Source organism: Acanthochromis polyacanthus, chromosome 16, assembly GCF_021347895.1.
Source record: "Acanthochromis polyacanthus isolate Apoly-LR-REF ecotype Palm Island chromosome 16, KAUST_Apoly_ChrSc, whole genome shotgun sequence".
NCBI lineage: Eukaryota > Metazoa > Chordata > Actinopteri > Pomacentridae > Acanthochromis > Acanthochromis polyacanthus.
The window spans coordinates 23566326-23588347 of record NC_067128.1 but is presented as its reverse complement, the minus strand read 5'-3'; the positions used below and the strand labels follow the sequence as shown (position 1 = coordinate 23588347).

The 22022-nt window shown below is 39.3% G+C and overlaps 1 protein-coding gene across 1 annotated transcript in view; it reads left to right on the top strand.

Annotated features, from left to right (window-relative positions):
• The window catches only part of ryr3 (ryanodine receptor 3), a 242283-nt gene that overhangs the window by 126153 nt on the left and 94108 nt on the right, over nucleotides 1-22022 (top strand). Inside the window, exons 16-29 of the mRNA XM_051937044.1 lie at nucleotides 8580-8675; nucleotides 8825-8943; nucleotides 10166-10299; nucleotides 10569-10810; nucleotides 12266-12458; nucleotides 13216-13432; nucleotides 14621-14725; nucleotides 16574-16677; nucleotides 17189-17272; nucleotides 19280-19439; nucleotides 19658-19802; nucleotides 20188-20393; nucleotides 20656-20830; nucleotides 21449-21657. Of these exons, the coding sequence (XP_051793004.1) occupies nucleotides 8580-8675; nucleotides 8825-8943; nucleotides 10166-10299; nucleotides 10569-10810; nucleotides 12266-12458; nucleotides 13216-13432; nucleotides 14621-14725; nucleotides 16574-16677; nucleotides 17189-17272; nucleotides 19280-19439; nucleotides 19658-19802; nucleotides 20188-20393; nucleotides 20656-20830; nucleotides 21449-21657 (2189 nt within the window). The remainder of the gene's footprint in view (nucleotides 1-8579; nucleotides 8676-8824; nucleotides 8944-10165; nucleotides 10300-10568; nucleotides 10811-12265; nucleotides 12459-13215; nucleotides 13433-14620; nucleotides 14726-16573; nucleotides 16678-17188; nucleotides 17273-19279; nucleotides 19440-19657; nucleotides 19803-20187; nucleotides 20394-20655; nucleotides 20831-21448; nucleotides 21658-22022) is intronic.

Below are 22022 nucleotides of genomic sequence, written 5' to 3'. Positions count from 1 at the left end.
TCCAATTTTCCTCTTGGCTCATCATAAAGACCTGGAATTGCTTTTTCGGTGAAATATTTTCTGCTTGGTATTTCATACCTTGGTTCCAGTGTGTGTAGCATTTTTCGAAACCCTTCATTTTCGACCACACTGTAAGAGCGGAGGTCCTTGCAAATGAAGCCAGCGATGGACGTTGTAATGCTGACGGTTCTCGGAGACGAGAAAGGAAGCTTGGCTTTAAACATTGTACTCACGGCTGCAGGCTGACTGGAAACGTTAGCAGCGTTAGCCGCTTTCGCTGCTAGTAGTTCAGAATGGTGGCGTTGCAGGTGGATTTGCAGGTTCGTGGTGTTGCGTGTGTACTTTACTTTTGCGAGGCAGTTCTTGCAAACTGCATAGTCTTTGTTGAGCTTGCTTTTTCATTCAATGTTGCGAAAGCCGAAATGGGCCCACACTTTGGACTTAAACGTGGATGGGGCGTCTCTTATGTTGACATTGCTTTCAGCCATTATACCTGTATAAACTCTTCTTCTCGCTCAAGCCTCCCCCATTCATGTGATTAACGCCACCCTGTGGAGACATTAAGTAATAACACTGGGGAAATGGCAGCTCACAGGGGAATCTGGCAGGGTTTGGAGCGCCTTATTATATTATTATATATCAATAATCACATCGCACGAAGAAGGACGACGATATATCGCTGTATCGCTATTTTGTCCCAAGTGCTTCCTGCATGTGACATCTGGATTTCACAGCTGGCTACAGCCTTTGCATGACATTTATTAGTAATTATTTATTATAGGGGAGTGGAGAGAGAAGCAAAGACAGAATGCCTCTTGCATTCTGCTTTGATAGTCTGTCCTGCCTTCCATCTACACACGTGGACAAAATTGTTGGTACCCCTCAGTTAAAGAAGGAAAAACCCACAATTCTCACTGAAATCACTTGAAACTCACAAAAGTAACAATAAATAAAAATTTATTGAAAATTAAATAATCAAAATCAGCCATCACTTTTGAATTGTTGATTAACATAATTATTTAAAAAAACAAACTAATGAAATAGGGCTGGACAAAAATGATGGTACCCATAACTTAATATTTTGTTGCACAACCTTTTGAGGCAATCACTGCAATTAAACGATTTCTGTATTTGTCAATGAGCGTTCTGCAGCTGTCAACAGGTATTTTGGCCCACTCCTCATGAGCAAACAGCTCCAGTTGTCTCAGGTTTGATGGGTGTCTTCTCCAAATGGCATGTTTCAGCTCCTTCCACATATGTTCAATGGGATTCAGATCTGGGCTCATAGAAGGCCACTTTAGAATAGTCCAACGCTTTTCTCTCAGCCATTCTTGGGTGTTTTTGGCTGTGTGTTTTGGATCGTTGTCCTGTTGGAAGACCCATGACCTGCGACTGAGACCAAGCTTTCTGACACTAGGCAGCACATTTCTCTCCAGAATGCCTTGATAGTCTTCAGATTTCATCGTACCTTGCACACTTTCAAGACACCCTGTGCCAGATGCAGCAAAGCAGCCCCAAAACATTACTGAGCCTCCTCCATGTTTCATCGTAGGGACAGTGTTCTTTTCTTCGTATGCTTGGTTTTTGAGTCTATGAACATAGAGTTGATGTGCCTTACCAAAAAGCTCCAGTTTGGTCTCATCTGTCCAAAGGACATTCTCCCAGAAGCTTTGTGGCTTGTCAACATGCATTTTTGCAAATTCCAGTCTGGCTTTTTTATGAGTTTTTTTCAGCAGTGGTGTCCTCCTTGGTCGTCTCCCATGAAGTCCACTTTGGCTCAAACAATGACGAATGGTGCGATCTGACACTGATGTACCTTGGCCTTGGAGTTCACCTTTAATTTCTTTGGAGGTTGCTCTGGGCTCTTTGGATACAATTCCAACGATCCGTCTCTTCAATTTGTCATCAATTTTCCTCTTGCGGCCACGTCCAGGGAGGTTGGCGACTGTCCCGTGGGTCTTGAACTTCTGAATAATATGAGCCACTGTTGTCACAGGAACTTCAAGCTGTTTAGAGATGGTCTTATAGCCTTTACCTTTAAGATGTTTGTCTATAATTTTTTTCGGATGTCCTGGGACAATTCTCTCCTTCGCTTTCTGTTGTCCATGTTCAGTGTGGTACACACCTTTTCACCAAACAGCAGGGTGACTACTTGTCTCCCTTTAAATAGGCAGACTGACTGATTATGAGTTTGGAAACACCTGTGATGTCAATTAAATGACACACCTGAGTTAATCATGTCACTCTGGTCAAATAGTTTTCAATCTTTTATAGAGGTACCATCATTTTTGTCCAGGCCTGTTTCATTAGTTTGTTTTTTTAAATAATTATGTTAATCAACAATTCAAAAGTAATGGCTGTTTTTGATTATTTCATTTTCAATAAATTTTTATTTATTGTTACTTTTGTGAGTTTCAAGTGATTTCAGTGAGAATTGTGGGTTTTTCCTTCTTTAACTGAGGGGTACCAACAATTTTGTCCACGTGTGTAAGTCACATCCTTTTTTGAAAGCAGTGTGGACATTTTACAGAGCATTGAGCTGAATATTTTAAGAAAAGATAGCGTCATTAACAAAATGCCAGCCATCAAAGATGCTGGCATTCTCTCAGGGCACATATTGAGCCATGAATACTAAAGATTTGACCCTGAAAAGTTTTTTTGAGACAACTTTTTCTTGGATATTTGTTTGGTTGTCATTGGAGCCTTCTCATCAGCAGCTTCCCCTCAGCTCACCTTGACTGCCCTTATATTCATCATCACCTCTCCCACATGTACACACACTGTACACAAGCACACACATGCTCAAAACCCATAAATACACTCTTCTGAGTGCACTTCAGCCTTCCCCACGGAGGGGTCACCCCCAAGGATTCAGAAGACAGTTTGATGAAGCAGATTTTGCATGATGAATTGTACAGGAGCCTTGTTCATTTTAACCTTGTCTGCAGCAGGCCAGACAATCTATTTTAAGGAAAATACATATTTATTGCTCTAACCTGATTCTCTAGGTAGCCAGCTTGCCTGTTAAATGATCAGAACATTGACATCAAATTCATCTATCACTATAAGTAACTGGTTTAGGTATTTCCAAAGAAGTACATTTATGGATACATAGCCACTGGAAAAAAAACAGACATTGAGTTCAAGTGCTTGACATTACCAGTTTACCTTTTAAGTTTAAATATTAAGGATAAGACCCTACTATATTATTTAGTGTGTACATTTAAAAGACTGATTTAGATATTAAGGTTAAGATGTTGCAGTATTTTAATGTATCTGACTAAATTAAGCATTAAGGTCAAGACCCTGTATTATCTGTTAACCCTTTAAGCTTCAGTCAATTCCAGCCGTTTTCAGTACAAAAAATCGCTAATATTCTATTTTTAAATAAAAAAAAATTACGAAAAATACAGGGAATACTGGACGCACATCGCGAGGTGTATTTCCTTGAAAACGACCGATTCGGGGATTTTATACCGACTTCAGGACATGTTTTGGACAAAATAGTTTACTGGCTTGTGTTGTCTGGATGTAAAAGGTTGGATTATGGCCGTTTTTTGTGGAATCTTTTTTTCTGTGTGTAATAATAAACCCGGAAATGTGAGTCGCGCTGTATGCGTTGAAGCCGTGTATAGAGAACGGATGGATGAATATTTGTTTTTGTCGGACAAATGTGTTTTTCTCACCCGCTGTGGTAATCACATCTGAAAGTGGTTTATACCGGCGGATTCATGAGAATCTAAGCTTTCCATCGGCGTATAGTGTTTGTATAATCGTGTTTGCAGCCGTCGGACATTCTTGAAATTCCTATGCAAATTAGTAGGTGTACCGCCGGCGGTACACCTACTGAAGCGTAAAGGGTTAAACAAATTTACCAGATTAATTTAAATATTTAGGTTAGGACCTTACAACATTATTATACAATTATTATTATATAATTATTATTATTATTATTATTATTATACAAATTTACTTAGCAAATTTAAAGTTGAGGCTAAAACCGTACAAAAGTATACTACATGCAATAGTGCATATATGGTTAGAGGAAAAGAAACATCCATCCATCGAACATCGATGCCGCTTAATCCTCTGCAGGGTCACGAAGGGGCTGGAGTCTATCCCAGCTGGCATAGGGGACACTCTGGACAAGTCACCAATCTATCACTGGGATAAACAGAGATACAAACAAGCACGCTCACATTGGGAAAAGAAACAATCAAAAACTTGAGTGTAGAAAACAACCACCAAAAACACGTTACAACCAAAGTAAAGAATACTGGCTAGAAAAAAAAACAGAGGTGTAAACAAGAAAAGTCAATATAATCAGGTGAAGTACTGTCAGCGGAGAAACTGATCATTTGTAGAGATTTTTAGATAATGTTTGTGCTTTAACATGTATAATGCAATACAATACATGAAAGATTTGGGTTCAGTTAATCCTTGCCCTCAGGAGTAACAATTCAGAAAACACTTCTTCCAGTGTCCAATGTCAAGCTGTTTTTGAAATGTTTATCATATTGCATATTCTTCGTTAATGTCAGGAATGTGGGGTGGAGAACCCAAGTGTAGGAGACACTACTTAATATGATTTGATTGATTGCACTCGTTTGTATAAAAGGGGCACCACCTCTTTAGAGGAATTAATTAACATTAATTAAAAATTTATTACTTTAAATTTGATCAGTTTTATATCTAAAAGGCTTGAATCCTCGGTTAAAGGGACCCACGTTCTTGCAAAATGAAACACTCAAAACTTTGGTAATTTGGTCGAAAATGAAGCTTTTATTTGCTATTCTGTTGAATAAACCAGTGAAATCCTATTTACAGTGCATAGAGGTGTGTGTGTTTGTATGCATGACTACATGTGTGTGTGTGCGTCGGTGGAATGTGTGTAGGTGTGTGTATGAGAGACCGGAATATGGTGAAGATTAGCCAGAGAGCTAACCTGACGAGGTAACCGGTAATTTGAATTAAAATTAATAATTTGTATACGAATAAACGGCTGAATGGAGTAGTTAATCAAGTAGTTAGTCACATCAAACCCCTGATCAGGCTTAGTACTCAGCTGGTTCTTACCGTAGCCGAACCGTCAGGTGGCTGGGACTTGTGGACCTTCAGATGACACTTCACAATGCGCCTGGACTTGCTGGTTCGGAGTGGTGTGTCGTCGCTATGGCCACACTTGGATGTCCTGCCGTGGGTTGATCGATTCGGTGCAAATGCACCTGATCCAGCAGGTCTCCGGAGTTCTCAGCTGAGGGCCGGGGTCCGTTTGATGGAAAATTTCACTTGATCAAAAATGAGGGCTCTCTTGATATTTTAGCAGGCATTAGCCGAATAACAGAGTGAGTAAACTGCAGAGCCCAAAAATTAGAAAAATGTAAATCAGTTCTTAATCACTTCTTTATCGAAATTCACGAATAAAGTTCGGCTTAAAAATTAGCATAATGTCTAAATTAATTGCAAAAATTAAAAAGGATAAAATAGTTAAACTTTGGAACGAAAGACTTCAGAAGAAAGGAAAAAAAACGCGCTTCTAGATAGGAAAATAATGGGAGAGGCTGACTTGCAGTCTCCAGAGGGTGAAAGACAGGAAGAGCGTAAGAGGGAGAGACGGGGGGTGGCTGGCCTTTTAAGGGTCAGCGGCGCCTGGGCCGGACCTGGGCGGAGAGAGGAACTTTTTCGGCGCGAACCTCTGGCTAGTAACATGACCCTTACTTTGTTCTCACAGAAGAGACAGAGAGAGATGGAAAAACTAATCCAGAATGAATTAAAACATTGTGATATTAAACGCGCAAAACACGATCTGTCTATTCCTCCACCATAATTAAGTTGTGTGAATGTGGAACACATGTCAGGTTATGCAGATTAACAAGTATGATGAATTATTTGATCCAATAAAGAAATATGTATTACTGTGTTCTAAATCCTAAAGGTATATATGTCACAGTGAAAATATGATAAGTCATACATTTGGTAAAGAATAAACACAAGAATTCATCCTTTCAACCTAAATAGGAAGAGAGAAAAAGGAGAAATCACATTAAACCTCAAAAATCAATAATTCTGGTTCTATAAGACATAGCATGGTCAATTTCGGATATGTGATAGGTGAAGGGTTTTCTGTCACTTTGGTAAACCTGAAAATTCAAAATACATATCAGAAATATGAGTTTTCAAAAGGTTCTTTGTCTTAGTTCAGTTCCAGTCTCCCTGTGCTCCAGCCTTCAGCCATAAAGTTTTATGACTGTTATCTGATCTGGTGGAATGTAGAGAGGTCTCCGGCGAGGGTCTCTTAAAGCTGGGAAGGGCTTTTAGCATGACAGTTCATTAAACAAAACATCCATAGCATAAAATAGAGAATCCTTGTCCATCATAAAGGTTCTTCCAGGTGTATAAATGTTCAGCAGGGACTCCATCTCTCTGTGAATGAGAACCCACAGAAATACAAATGTTCCAACTTTCCTCTAGTAATGGGTGTTGGTCAGTGCTGGAGAGAGAGACCTTATCTCTGTTTGTCTTAGGCCTTTGGAATTCCAGAGGCCTTTGCCAGATTCCTACACAAGTGCAGGCACAAACAGACAGGCAGCCGGGTATAATAATAATAATAAAAGGGTTTATTAATCAAAGAATGCTACAAACTGAAAACGGGACTGAAGTGACTGAAAAAAACTAAACAGTGGTAAATGGCAGAGCTACAAACAGATTCACACACAAGGGGAAACTAATAACTAAGGTGAAAACAAACTAAAGTCCATACCAACAGCTGAGTCCAAAAAGGGGTAAATCTAAAGGGGGAGCAAAGCAAAAAAGTCCCAAAACTGATGTAATCCAGAGAAGGGAAAGCAGGGGAGCAGAGTCAGTGACAGGGTGTGCATCCAACAATGAGCCAGTGAAGAACTGAGGGAAAGGTAGGGCTTAAATAGCAGAGGGGAGGACCAGGTGAATGGAATTGAGCTGATTGCATCAGCTGAAAGTAATCAGAGGACCGGGTGCAGGAGACAGGGGGAGCTAGAGAAACAGGACAACAAAAGTTAGACTGGGGCAGAATCCTCACAATTAACAGATGACGTTCATTCATTTTTTATAGGATTGTAGATAAGACTTCTATTTCCCTCTGTTCTATGAAATAAATTCTTTTTAGTAACAATTTGCTGCCTGTGAATCAGGCGTAAACTAACCGTGATGTCACCCGTTGGTTTCAACGCCGAGAAAATGAAGCCCGGATTTTGCTACTTCCTGGTCGCCGTTTTGGATTTTTTGGAGCCAGTGACGTAAAAAGCGTCATCAAACAGACTGGACCGGAGAGCAACTAGGGGCAGGATTGGCTGAGGACTCTCTTATCCCGCCCACATTTTACCGCAGAGGCTTCTGTTGCTGTCTATCAAGTATAGCCACGCCCCCTGGCTCCACCAACTTTAACGATTTATTTAAAATTCAGTATTGATTTATTTTAAGATCAGCCACCTGATCTCTCATTTTGACCATGAAAACTAACGGGAAAAAAAATCCTGAGCTGTAGAAAATCAGTCTATCAAATTTTATTTTTTCCAAAAATGAATTGGGGTCTATGGAGAAAAAGCTTTTTGGAGCCAACCCTAGCGGACGGTCTTCACCATGGTGACAACCTGAAAGACTCTGTGGACGGTCATCCAGCTGATGTTCTGCTGTTTGGCTATATCAGACTTGTTGTGGCCAGCATGAAGGAGAGCAGATATCTCAACTCTTTTGACTTCCATCTTGATACAACTTCACCAGAGAATAAATTTGTATTAATGACACTTGCCTATAAGGTAGAATTTTCAGTTTGTTTAATGGAATGTTTCACTCCAATAGGTAAACGTCTCTAAAGATCATGAAACCGAGTGTAACAGAACTTTTGCAAAGCCCGGTATATACTGCTAATGTAACTATTATTTGAAGTTAGTAGTTTGTGTAGCCCCAGGTTCTCCTCTCTGCCTCAGACTTTTAATTTCACATCCACAGTGAACATCCTTGCCCTTGACTCATGGATGGCTCTATCCACATGTTTGTATTGAGCTATAGCTTTCCTGAAAAGGCAGAATTACAGGAGATTAGACACCCATCAGTATTCCTTTGACACAAAGTGCTGTTAAATTGTTTCACAGGCATTATTGGCCTAGTGTCCCTGAATTCAAATGATGAAAAATAAAACAATGAAGTCATAAGTCGACTTTTTAATGTCACCACAGTGACAGAAAAAGGGCACAAAGGAACACATCTCAACTCTTTATAGGGCATAGAGCTCTTGGCTTCACACTGGCTTTACAGTTTTCCCCATGTATTTTTTATCAGTAAGACTTTATAATAGTATATGACAAGGAATTAAAAGATTTAATGAAATTTACTGTCTACCTGTTGATTAAAGTTGTCAGATAATGTCTGTCTTCTCAGGAAAATGGAGCTGTTTTCCATTAATAATCATACTATCTTCCACATAAATGCATCTATGATTCTACTACTTGGAAGGAATTTTACAAATTTTACAATAGTATTGTCCTCTCTAAACTTTGTGCATACTTTCATTAAATGTTTTTGAAACTTTCTTGTTTGTTAAGCTGCGCTAATTCGTGGAAATAGGAACAACTGTACCCAGTTTTCCCGGAACTTGGACTGGTTGATCAGCAAACTGGACAGACTGGAATCTTCCTCAGGTATCGTGGGAAATATATTTTATTTAGATTGTAATGGAAACCTTGGCCCCAAGCAATGAGAACATTGTACGGGGGTAAGAAATAATTTGTTGGTGGATGTTAAGATTTTGTCTATTTGATAATGGCAAGTATTTTATATAATCCCTTAGGAATCCTCGAAGTCCTCCACTGTATCTTGGTAGAAAGCCCGGAGGCTCTTAACATCATCCAGAGAGGGCACATTAAATCCATCATCTCTCTGCTCTACAAGCATGGACGTAACCACAAGGTGGGCACAAATATGAGCACAACAGTCTAAATATTAGACAACAGTGTTTTAGACCAAACAGTGATTAGCTCTTGGTGCAAGTGCTTCAGACTTAATGTGGAATTGCTCAGGCAGAGGACGATTTTATGTTGAGTACCACTGTTAGCATGCTGTCATGCCTACAGTTACCATGTTACCATTCATGTTATTCACAAATTTATAAAGTTTACATGCTGTATTAATTGGGTAGGGTAATATGCTTGGACAAATTGAAATTTTGGCATCTCAAGAGATAGACTCATAATGTTGAGATTCACTTTTTACATTAGTAAATTAAAAAATGTCAAGCTGTGAAATACAAATACTAATTTAATGTAACACAGACAGCAATATCTTTTACATGCGAATGTGTTCATTAAATATTTTATGATGTTTTGATGACAAGAGAATTAATTGAAAAGCCCATTATCCCTTTTCAGCCTGTCTCTACAGGTTCATAGCACAGAAAAGCCAAGCTAACAAGCTATCTATCTCTATACACCGCTTTATCCTCACTAGGGTCGCGGGGGGTGCTGGAGCCTATCCCAGCTGACTCGGGCGAAGGCAGGGGACACCCAGGACAGGTTGCCAGTCTGTCACAGGGCTACATATACAGACACACAATCACTCTCGCATTCACACCTACGGGCAATTTAGAGTTATCAATTAACCTCAGCATATTTTTGGACTGTGGGAGGAAGCCGGAGTGCCCGGAGAAAACCCACGCATGCACAGGGAGAACCTGCAAACTCCATGCAGAAAGATCCTGTCCTCAGGCCGGGACTTGAACCAGGGATTGTCTTGCTGCAAGGCGAAAGTGCAAACCACTACCCCACTGTGCAGCCCCAAGCTAAAAAGCTAGAACTCTAAAAAACAATTGATTTAAATGTGTGTCCGTGCTTGCATTTGATGACATACCAGCGATATGTCTTACATGCAACAAATGTCAGTCTCCTAATTTTTACCCTGTAAATCGTTCCTGATGTGAAAGGGCATCCTCATAAACAACAGCTGTTGATAATGAGTGGCAGTTGGAAGACGATGGTCCTGCTGGCTTGAGGGCCCTTCGTGCTCTGTGTTTAAAAAAAATGCTAAAAGCACTGTACTTACAAAGAATCTGAGTGAACTACTTATCGCTTCATTTCAGAGTATGATTGTGTGAAGATGCCTTACACAAATGTCATCTTTCCTTTTTCTATACCAGATTCTGGATGTCCTCTGTTCCCTCTGTGTTTGCAATGGAGTGGCAGTGAGAGCCAATCAGAATCTGATCTGTGATAATCTGCTTCCCAGGAGGGACCTGCTGCTTCAGACTCGACTTGTCAATGATGTTCAGAGGTAAAGAAACAGAAAAGGTGTACCCTCTTAATGGTTTTCTTTTTCCACTTAGAAGTATTCATGGGTCAAAAATATTTGAAATTTTTAGACCAATGATACTAAAAATATAGTGCATATCCCAGCTTTAATGGTAGAGAAATTGGAGCCAGTATTTCGAGCTAATAAAGAGGGTGTACCTTTTTAAGTTCAACAGAACTAACTCTTTACTACGAGATAAGCTACTGCTTTGCATCATATACCATTCTTCAATCTCTGTTTTTAACTTACAGTATGAGGCCAAATATCTTCCTGGGCATTGCTGATGGTTCAGCTCAGTATAAGAAGTGGTATTTTGAACTAGTCACTGACCAGGTTGACCACTTTGTAACTGGAGAACCGACACACTTGCGAGTGGGCTGGGCCAACACTAAAGGCTACGCTCCTTACCCTGGTGGAGGAGAGGGGTGGGGAGGCAATGGTGTTGGGGATGATCTCTACTCCTACAGTTTTGATGGACTTCATCTCTGGTCAGGTAAGCATTACAGCTTAATATTTCACTGCTGGCTGCTCCTATATATGAGTGTGATTGGGAAGATGGAGTATGCAAGGTCTGAGTTGGTCTTACAGCAACAAGGAAACTCTGAAGTCCCTCTCCAGACTTTGATTAAGATAAGATAAATTTTATTGACCCCACACTAGGGAAAGTTGACCATTACAGCAGTTCAAAAGACAGGGATATAAGGGCAGTGTAAGAATATATTAAAGACACAGTACAAAAACTGCAGAGAAACATTATATGCAAAAGATGAAATTTTTAATAACACTATACAAAAAGTTGAGGTTGTAACAAATTATTGTGCATAAGTTACAGTAGCAGCATCAGTGGAATGTGTATGTAAGAGGAAAAGTGCAGTAGTAAATGTGGTAGACCAATGAAGTTATAATGTGGCATTGTGCAGTATCAGTTGACTTCCAATTCTGTTTGACAAAATCCTATATGAAAACTTAATTTTCTGCTAAATTTGGAAGACTGTTGATTATTTTAATGAGAATTTGTAGTACTAATGGTTTTCCTTGTGTTTCCTTGTGTAGTACTAATGGTTTTCCTTGTGTTTCCCAATACAAACCAATGTTTGTATTGGGTAGGGCCTGCTTAGTTTGGTGTACGACCCTTGTTGAAGTTTCAGACGTGGCAAACCAACATGTAATTTATGAGTAAAGGTGTTTCAAATTTGACCTGAATCTATTTTATAGAATATACACTTCCGAAATCACTCTGTATTAATTAGCAGTATTGGCTCGAAATATTTCAAAGTCAGTTGTTGTGTTTTATACAAAAAGAAAAGGTATTATGGAAGGATTTTGCACTGACAGAAGTTACTGTGAATTATGCAGGAACCTGCTGTCCGCTCTCTAGGTTGCCTAGGTTTTCCACATTGTGAAGGACAAACAGCACTGACACTGATATAAAATTTCAACATCCAGACCTGACAGCCCTTTTGAGTCATTCCCCTTCTTCACATTGCCTGCTAAACTTAAAATTCTCTGTGTTGACTTAAATACGCCTACCTTACATCTTCAAGTTGCACTCAGACACACTGTAAATGGTATAACTGAAGTGCCAGCTGACTCCAGATATGGTTTGTGTCCGCAAATGCGTAAAGAACCAGCCAGTAGTTTGGATTCATAGAGCCAGCTGTTGGCTTGTTGACTTAGGGCTGTAAGTTCTTCAGTGACTCTCCTCTCTGCTCTCCTACTAAAAGCATAACAACTATTTCACCTCTCTTCCCTTCTAAATCTTCTAAAAGACCCATCACCTCCCCTCATTCATTACATGTCATTCCTGTTAAAAGCACTCATCTCCCATCTGTACACCTCTCTGCTCTCTCTCTTCCTCTCGCCCATCATCCTGCCCTATATTCCCAATGACATTGCAGCTGTAACAGCCATCTATCCTCCCTCTCTGTCTCTGCCTGGGGTTGTCTAGGACGAATCCCGAGGGCTGTGGCCTCCATTAACCAGCACCTGCTGAACTCAGACGATGTGGTCAGCTGCTGTCTAGATTTGGGTGCTCCCAGCATGTCCTTCAGGATCAATGGGCAGCCTGTTCAGGGCATGTTCGAGGACTTTAACACTGATGGATTCTTCTTCCCCGTTGTCAGCTTCTCTGCAGGTGTCAAGTAAGGATTTTGTGAAAATAAAACACAGTTGCTACCTCTTAGGTGATCACACACTCATTTTATGTATGTTTACTTATTTTCAGAGAAACAAAATGCTGATATATTCTGGGTTGAAATTGATCACTGCTTCTGAATTAACCTGTGCGTGTGTTATATAAGTAAGATGAAAAATAAAAAAATGACAGACTCTTATGAGGCATTGGGTTTTAGTCTGGGGAAGCTTTTTTTTTGTCAATATATGGACTGCAGTCCTGGAGTTTCTGATGTGGTGAATTACAGCGTTCCTGACTTTGAAGGTTTACATAAAAAGCAATGATGTAACGTAAAAAAAAAGCATGCTGAGAGGATAGCCCTACTACCCAAATACATAAAAAAAGTCTAAACAAACAAGTTATTGAGTCAGTATACTGTCACGAAGCGATAAAATCAATCAAATCAATGTTTTAAAAAGAAAACTGACATTCCATGAAAACTATCCCTTACAACATTATTTATATTTGTATTAGAAAGTAGAAATAGATGAGGTTGCAGACAATTTTATGTCAGTGGAAGAAGGTATATAATCCCTGGTTTTTGATGGCTTCACTCTCCACTGCAGCCCATGGTGCTATGTAATGACAATGGTGAAGAAAGCTGTCTGCTGAAATTGTATTTGGGTAGAATAGAGTTGGTGGTTTCAAAGTAAATAAATAACCATTCTTAAAATACCCAGTTAGTTATGTACCGTCATCCACTGTTATGTAACCTCTCTTTTCAGGGTTCGTTTCCTGCTAGGTGGACGCCATGGGGATTTCAAATTCTTGCCACCCGCAGGTTACTCTCCATGTTATGAAGCGCTGCTGCCCAAGGAGAAAATGTATGTAGAGCCTGTGAAGGAGTACAAAAGGGACCATGAGGGGGTCCGTGATCTACTGGGAACCACCCAGTTCCTCTCTCAGGCCTCCTTCATCCCCACTCCTGTTGACACCAGTCAGGTGAGGTGTTCAATTCAGGATGTAGCCAGTAAAAAACAGTCTAGATAAAAGCAGAGCAAGTGAAGGTCTGAATAAATGTGTTGAGTGTACAATAATCTAAAAAATCTAAATAAATTGTATTGCGTAATACATCAGAGAAATGGAAATGGTTTTTTGCTCCTGCTCTAAAAAGGTTTGCCATACAACATTTAATGATTGTTGCATATATCCAAAATACATCCATCCATTATCTATTATTAGATAATTATTATCAGATCGGGGGGTCTATCCCATTTGACTCAGCGTGAAGGCAAGGGACACCTTGGATAGGTCACCAATCTATCACAGGACTACACAGAGAAACAAACAATCACACTCACATTGGAAATAGAAACAATCGAGGAAAGCTTATGTGTAAAAAAACAACAACCAAAAATAAATTACAGCCAAAGTAAAGAATATTGGCTCCAAAAAATCAGGTAGAGCTATGAAAACAGAGCGTCAGGACCACACTTGGTGACAGACAGTCACGCTCACATTCACAATTAAGAATTACCAATTAACTTTAGCATGTTTATGGACTATGGAAGGAAGTCCGAGTACCTGGAGAAAACCCACGCATGCACAAGGAGAACATGTAAACTCCACGCAGAAAGATCCCAGCCCCGAACCGGGCATCTTCTAGCTGCAAGGCAATGGTGCTAACCATCAATCCACTGTCTAGCCCATATCAAAAATACAGTGTAATGAAAATACTGTAGTCAAGTTTTTGTGATTATAATGACTTTTGTGATTATCAGCTTTTTTAAGAGTTAAATTATCACAGTGTTAAAGAGAACTCACTTCTTGTTTTGACTAAATACAAGATTTCTCAAGTATTGGCAGTCTGCTCCTTCTTTTTGAAATAAAAACAAAACTTTTTTAAACCATCAGGAGGTTTCAGTAATCTTCCCATAAGAAATCAGTTCACTTTGTGCTAATCACTGTTATATGATATTCAGTGATGCAGCAATGGCCCTGAAGCACAAATGCAAAGTAGGCGCTGACTTGCTACCATAATGTAACAAAATGATGTGAAACTTCCTACAATCCCTATGAATCTAACAATGGTGTGGACAGAAGGGAATTTTTTTTTCATTTGTCAGCTCATTTTTTTCAGCACCTTTCTTGAATCCAACTGAGCCATCTGTTTCCCGTCTCAATGTGCAGATTGTTCTTCCCCCTCACCTAGACAACATCCGGGACAGGCTGGCAGAAAATATTCATGAACTGTGGGGGATGAACAAGATTGAACTGGGTTGGACCTATGGCAAGGTAAAGGTGTTAGAAATCATCACACTCAAACGGTGACAAAATTCACACAAAAACACATCCTTGGGAACGGATAGTAATGATGGTCAACTCTAACATTAAACACTTGTTAGTAATTTGCTAACACAAAGGCTTCCCTCCTTTTAACTCCATGGCATGACTGCTGACATCCTGGCCTGTTAATGCACATGACTATAGAAAAATCATCTGTTTCAAAGAAGCAGGTGAAAGATCTAATTTTGAAGAATAAAATGAGATCTATCTTTAGGTTAGGTAAAGAAGAGAAGAAATTTTAAAGGGAAAGATGTGTCAAAGGAAGAACAGAAGCACAGAAAGAAAGTATCATTAACCTCGCAAATGATTTTTTTTTCAAAAAGGTTGATTGGGTTTAAGAGGGGTTGACCTTGTGAGTACAATGCTCCCACACATCCTCAAATCATTGCAATTGTTCCTGTAAAAAAAAAAAATAAATCACTATTTGGTATAGTTTTCAGCCCTCTGTCTCCTCTCAGCAAGCACAGCTCACAATAAGCTTTATCTAGAAAATGGAGAGGCAAAGGATAATGCAGCCCGATCTCACGAGGATTCGTGTGCTGATGATTATGCATCAGATTATGTTCAGTTGTTTTTTGTTTTGTTTTGTTTTTTACAGTGAAATTACAATACAATTCTGCAGAGATTTTTGACTTTTTTTTTTTTTTTTTTTAGCTTTTTTGTTTTCCTTCTAACATAAGCAATATATAAAAAAAAATCCTAGAGTAAAAATCCTACCAAACAACAAAAACATCCTTTGACAGTATTTACATCATTTATTAAAATGCAACTGATTCTATGTTTCTATGTTAAACTTGCATATCAGATGGGAAACCTCTTACTTTTCATTCAGGGTGCTCAGACATATAGTTTAGTTATATTAATCATTCTTTTTTGTGCTGTTTCTCTCTATCTTTCTTCCATCATTTTACTGTCACTCACTTGTCCTGTTCACTGCAGAGCAGCCAACTAGAAGTCTGATCACACATGCCGCCTCTTTTGTACTATAGTGGTTATTATAGAATCATTTCCCACAGAGGCTGTTTCCACAGCGGTCATTTAACAGTCTTAATGAGTGTCTCACCTTCCAAGAGTATGACATCCACATGAATTAAGACTGAGAGAAAGCTCCAGTCTGAGGTTGAGCCCAAGTCTTATAGTTTATTAAGGACAACATTTAGGTCTTTACAGCTGCTTGGTGTTTAATTTTGCTGTAACAAGCTCAATGATCTCAGCTTGACATTGCACAGAAGCATCTTTGAATAAGCAGCAGTTATTTGGTAGGCAGGATGCTACTAAAGTTGGATGCAATTTCATTGTATTGTGTTTCCATGCTTGGTCTTGCTGTGTATTGCTTAAACTATATGTGTATCTCAGTTCTATTCAACTGTTGTCAGTAGTAGTAGTGCAGAGTCAAAAAGAGAGACTCAGAAAGAGTCACTGGCAATGTCTTACTGAGAGTCTGGGTGCAGCAGTATGTTTCTCTCCTTCAACTCTCTTGCCGACAACTGAACCTCTTGCCACTGTAATTGTGTTCTCTGAGCTGATTCAGGCTTTTTTCCGCTTCATTAAAAAAAATCAACATGAGCCTTAAACTAGTTAAAGAGGAAAACAAAAAATACATGTGTCCACTGCAGCTGATTTTGACTGCAGTCCAGTTTTTATTTTTTCCTGATACTAAACCATCCTTAATGATATCAAACTATGTGTTTGTTTTGCCTTTAAATCTGCAATAGTTTAAGATGCTGATAGACTAACAGAAAGTAAATGTTGGGAGATGAAACATATAGTAATGATGCCCGATTGTTTTCTCTTCAGGTTCGTGATGACAACAAGAGACAGCACCCTTGCCTTGTGGATTTTGTGAAGCTGCCTGAAACTGAAAGGAACTACAATCTGCAGATGTCTAGTGAAACACTTAAGTAAGGCTGGGCAATTCTCTAAATAATCCAGTTACCTTTCCATGGAATCGCCGCTGCTCCCTGCTGAATGCTGAGCAAGAGCAGACTACGGCTAAGATTAATGCAGTACTTGTAATGACTTGCATCTCCTGAGTGATTTCCAGTATTGATTTTTAGGAAATATTAGGTCCAAAGCTTATTTGAGCCAACTACTGAGTCATCTCACTGTAAAAACATTTGGCGTGGCTCAGTAAAGCAGCCTCCTTTTACAGTGAGCTTCAATCGGTTGTGCAGTTTGTGATTACATACTGTTGTGTACCCATACATCCAAAGCCGAATGCTGTTCACTGTGTACCTGTATCGATTGAGATTTATCATTGTCTAATGAGCTGTGTTAAAAATGTAGAAGTCTCTCAGTTTATTCCTCTGGTGTAAATCTGGGATATTTTCTTTTAACAAAGCGTAGTAGGGCTTTAATATTAGTCATAGCCTTCATTTGTCTTCTTGTCTCACTTTTCTCTTTCATTCTCAGAACCCTGTTGTCACTGGGCTGCCATGTTGCCCAGGTTAATGTTCATGCAGAAGATGATCTCAAGAAAATCAAACTACCCAAAGAGTATGACATCTTGCTATAAACTTAAGTCAGCATACATTTCCTACTTCTAGAATATGTACCAATCAGGAATAATATTATGACCACCTACAGCTCTACAATTGTACAATTTCATTTAGCAGATGCTTTTATCCAAAGAGACGTAATCTGAGAGTATATACAACACAAGCAAGGAGCTGCATTACAAGTCAAAATGTTGAGAACACCCCATTTTCTTGATTTTTTTCTTGGAAATTATGCATGTTAATGCATCAATTAGAGTTGATGCATCATTGTTCTCTGAAATTAAAGCATTGAACTAATAAACAAATTAAGTAAAACAACAACATCAATTTAGAAACCAAAATGTGTTCTGAACTTTTGCCTCATCAAAGCAGCCACCTTTGGAAGATATCACATCTGAACACGCTTGTAGCATTCTTTCCACAATAGAAACTAAATTTTCTTCAGAAAGTTCTTCCCAACTCTGTTGCAGAAGTTCCCATAAATGTGTGGCACTTATAGGTTGTTTTGCTTTCACTCTTCTGTTCAGTTCATCCCAAACCAGCTCCATGGGGATTAAGTCTGGAGACTGTGCTGACTACTCCCATGTTTTCAAGCTTACAATCTTATTCTTCCTCCTCAGATAGTTCCGGCATAGCTTGTACTTATGTTTTGGGTCATTATTTTGCTGTAGGATGAACCCCTGACCAACTAGGAACATACCAGAGGGTACTGCATGGTGCTGCAGAATGCTGTGGTAGCCATTTTGGTTCGGGGTACCTCTCACTTTGTACAAGTCATCAACCCTGGATCCAGCAAATCAGCCCCATAGCATCATGCTTCCTCCTCCATGTTTGACAGTTCAAGTCACATACTGAGAAACCATCCTTTCACCTACTCGACGGCGTACAAAAATCCTGCATGATGAACCAAAGATTTAAAATTTTGATTCATCAGTCCGTAATACCTTCTTCCAGTCTTCAGTAGTCCTTTGGCGGTGTTTCATGATATAGACAAGCCTCTTTTTCTTATTCTGACGTTTTAGCAATGGGTTTCTTGTTGCAACGCAACCTAACAAACCTGCAACTCCAAATCTTGTCTTCACACTTGTGATGGTGAAGAAAACTGTACTCTCTTGACACCTTGACTTTCTTTGCAATTTCCTTCGTTTCGTAGGAAAGGCTTAAATTTTTAAGTGTTTTGATGCTCTCTCTCTCTTCTGTTGTTAATTGCCTTTACTTTGCCATTTTTATAGCAACACACTACTTTCTGCTGTACAGTATGTTCAAATAATGCTCTTGAGGGTATGGTGCCACACTATGTTCCAACACTGCTTTAATGCAGACAGAGTCCCATCAATGAGCCTTGGCCGCCCAAGCTGCTGGTTCACCACTGTTCCTTCCTTGGACCACTTTTGATAGATACTGACCACTTTTGATAGATACTGCAGACCAGGAACACCCCACAAGAGCAGCAGTCTTGGAGATGCTCTGACCTAGTCATCTAGCCATTGCAATTTGGTTCTTGTCAAATTTACTCAAACCCTTGTGCTTGCTCATTTTTGCTGCTAACACATCAAGTCTGAGGACAAAATGTTCATTTGCTGCCTAATATATCCAATCCACTATCAGGTGCCACAATGAAGAGATCATCTGAGTTATTCACTTCATCTGTCTGTGGTCGTAATGTTATGCCTGATCGGTGTAATTATTCTAGAAATAATACATTTTGTAGTTACCCTATATACACAGTTTTTTATACATTTCACCAAATAAACAGTGCTGTGCAAAGGTATTTGCCCCCCCACCGAAATCTTCTGTTTTTGCATATTTCTCACACTTAATTGTTCTAGATTATCAAAGTAACCTTTTCACAAAGGATTTCACATTGATTTCTGGGGGATGGGGGAGCAATACTTTTGCACAACACTGTATGTGACCAAATATATTCTTGTCCAAGCCATGCAGATGTCAAGATGCTGTGATTTCATCTTTATCCTTTGGTCTTGCTATGTTTTATTGTCTGCAGCTACATGATGTCTAATGGATATAAGCCTGCACCACTAGAACTCTCTGATGTGAAACTGACAGCAGGTCAGGAGGTTCTAGTTGATAAACTGGCCGAAAATGCACACAACGTGTGGGCCAAAGACAGAATTAAACAAGGATGGACCTATGGCATCCAGCAGGTAAAAGTATTTGGTTCCCACAGACAAAGAAATTGACCCAAGATTTGAAAATAGCTAGTAGTGAGTGATAAATTATTTTATTACATTAACACCTGCAATGCTGCAAAACTCAGAGTATTTTACTCATTTGCTTTTTTTATGTGCACCTAGCAAAATAAGTTCAGTGTGATAGTGTGTTTACTTTTTTATTGGTTTATTTTGTCGTTTATTTGTGGCAGGATTTGAAGAGCAGGCGTAATCCTCGCCTGGTGCCATATGCTTTACTGGATGAACGCACTAAGAAATCTAACAGAGACAGTCTGAGAGAGGCTATCAGGACTATGGTTGGATATGGATATGACATTGACCCCCCAGACCAAGAGGGTGAGCCTCTGTTGCTGACTTATGTAATATGTCATTTTCTGTGGCATGAACTGGTGATTGTAAGTGAACTAGCATAAGGCTGATGTGATCTGATTAACACTCATTGTTATCTGCAGGCATAGCTTGCAGTTAACATGTTGTTCAGGGATATGCTTACTTTGGCCATGTACAATTTATATATTTGGTATATTTATATAGTACTATACCAACTACTACACTTTAATGACTGCATTCTTTTACCGTGAAACCAGAAAAAAAGAAAATACTGTCAACTTTCTTTTCAGTATTGCTTACTGGGTCTGTCATTGTATTACCAAACAACATTGCTGCAAATATTGGCACGTATATCTGTCGTGTAAAGCTGTTTTTCTGTCCTTTGTCAAAGTTGTGCACGTGTTAGATGATCAGAGCATCGAGACCATCCGCTTGTTCCGTGTGGAGCAGACGTATGCAGTGAAAATGGGGAAGTGGTACTTTGAATTTGAGGCTTTGACTGGAGGAGATATGAGGGTCGGTTGGGCCAGACCGGGCTGCAGGCCTGATGTGGAACTGGGAGGGGATGACCAGGCCTTCGTCTTTGATGGATATAGGGTACACCACATGTGCCCTTTCTTTTAACCTTGTCACTGATTGACAACAAATTTTGAAAGATTTAGATTTTTGGAATAACAAAGATATAGTTTCAAAAAATTATAGAAATCCAAAAATAAAATTAATATATGCTTATATACATTACATTTTTTTGTGAAGATCAATTAGCAAGTGCCATAAAAAGGCAAATAATAACACAACAACATAAAAAATGAGCTTTAGTGTGTTTAGAAAAGTAATTTGATTATTTTTATTTCTTAAGGGGCGACGTATGCATGCAGGCAGCCGCTATTTTGGACATCCCTGGAAAAAGGGCGATGTGGTTGGTTGCATGATCAACATGGAGGACAAATCCATGATTTTCACCCTGAATGGAGAGCTCCTCATCACCAACAAGGGTTCTGAGCTTTGCTTCGCTGACTTTGAGACAGAGGATGGTGAGGGCTACACACTCCAGTCAACTTAAGTGCTAATTCATTCTTGTATTCTGTGTGCGTTTCCTTCACAGTGTCTCCAGGGGTTAGACTGGATTTGTTTGTTTACATGATGCAAAACAAAAAAACACTGCAAAATGCTAGCAGTGTTGCAAATTAATGTAATGTATCATTGGTCCATTGCTCTGTAAATGAACCATCATTTAGGACAAGACAGAGTACACAGTCACATAGGAACAAAGTTCATCAATTAAAATTCTTCATTAGAGTTGATGCATCATGGATTCTGCTGCATAGACAGTTTGCAGACTGCATAAATATATGACACTGATATGAGCTTTTCCACTGCTAGTAAAGATGTGCATTTGGGTAACCTAGCTCTCCTAGATTAAAATTGTATTCATTTTGAATAATATAAAACTTCCTTTAGACATGTCACTTTTTTGTTTTTAATTAAATGTGCAAAGAAATGTCTGTTAAGACAGAAGGAAACCTGTAAAAAATCAGAAATCATATTTTGGAAAACACAAATATTTTCTAATTATATGTCAATTAAGCACAGATAAATAGTAATTTCTCTGCATTTCTGTTAACTCATAAATCAACCTTATCCTCCTTCAGGCTTCATCCCTGTGTGCAGTCTCGGCATGTCTCAGATCGGTCGTATGAACCTGGGCAAGGATGCCAGCACGTTTAAGTACTACACCATGTGTGGTCTCCAGGAAGGTTTTGAGCCCTTTGCTGTCAACATGAACAGAGAGATCACAATGTGGTTCAGCAAACGCCTGCCCACCTTTTTCAATGTACCCCCAGAACACATGCATATTGAGGTAGAGAAATGTTTTCTTTAGCATTAATATTATTGTTATTAGTAGTAGTATTCGTGTCATTGCTCCACCAAGGAATGCGACAGAGTAATGTGACAATCTGCCTACATTTGTCCTTCTGTGAGTCTCTGAATCCGTCTTTCAAGCACAACTTTTCTCAAAAACAGAATATCGTATTTGGATGAAATTTTCAGAGAAGTTCAGAAATGACACAAGGAGCACCTCATTAGATTTTGACAGTGATGCAGCTTATAGTCTGGATCAACAGATTTGCTAAGAATTTCCCGTTGCGAGATAGCAGCACAACGGCACTGTATTATGACAGCAAGTGCACACTATGTCAGCTGCCTGCTGACTATCATAATTAC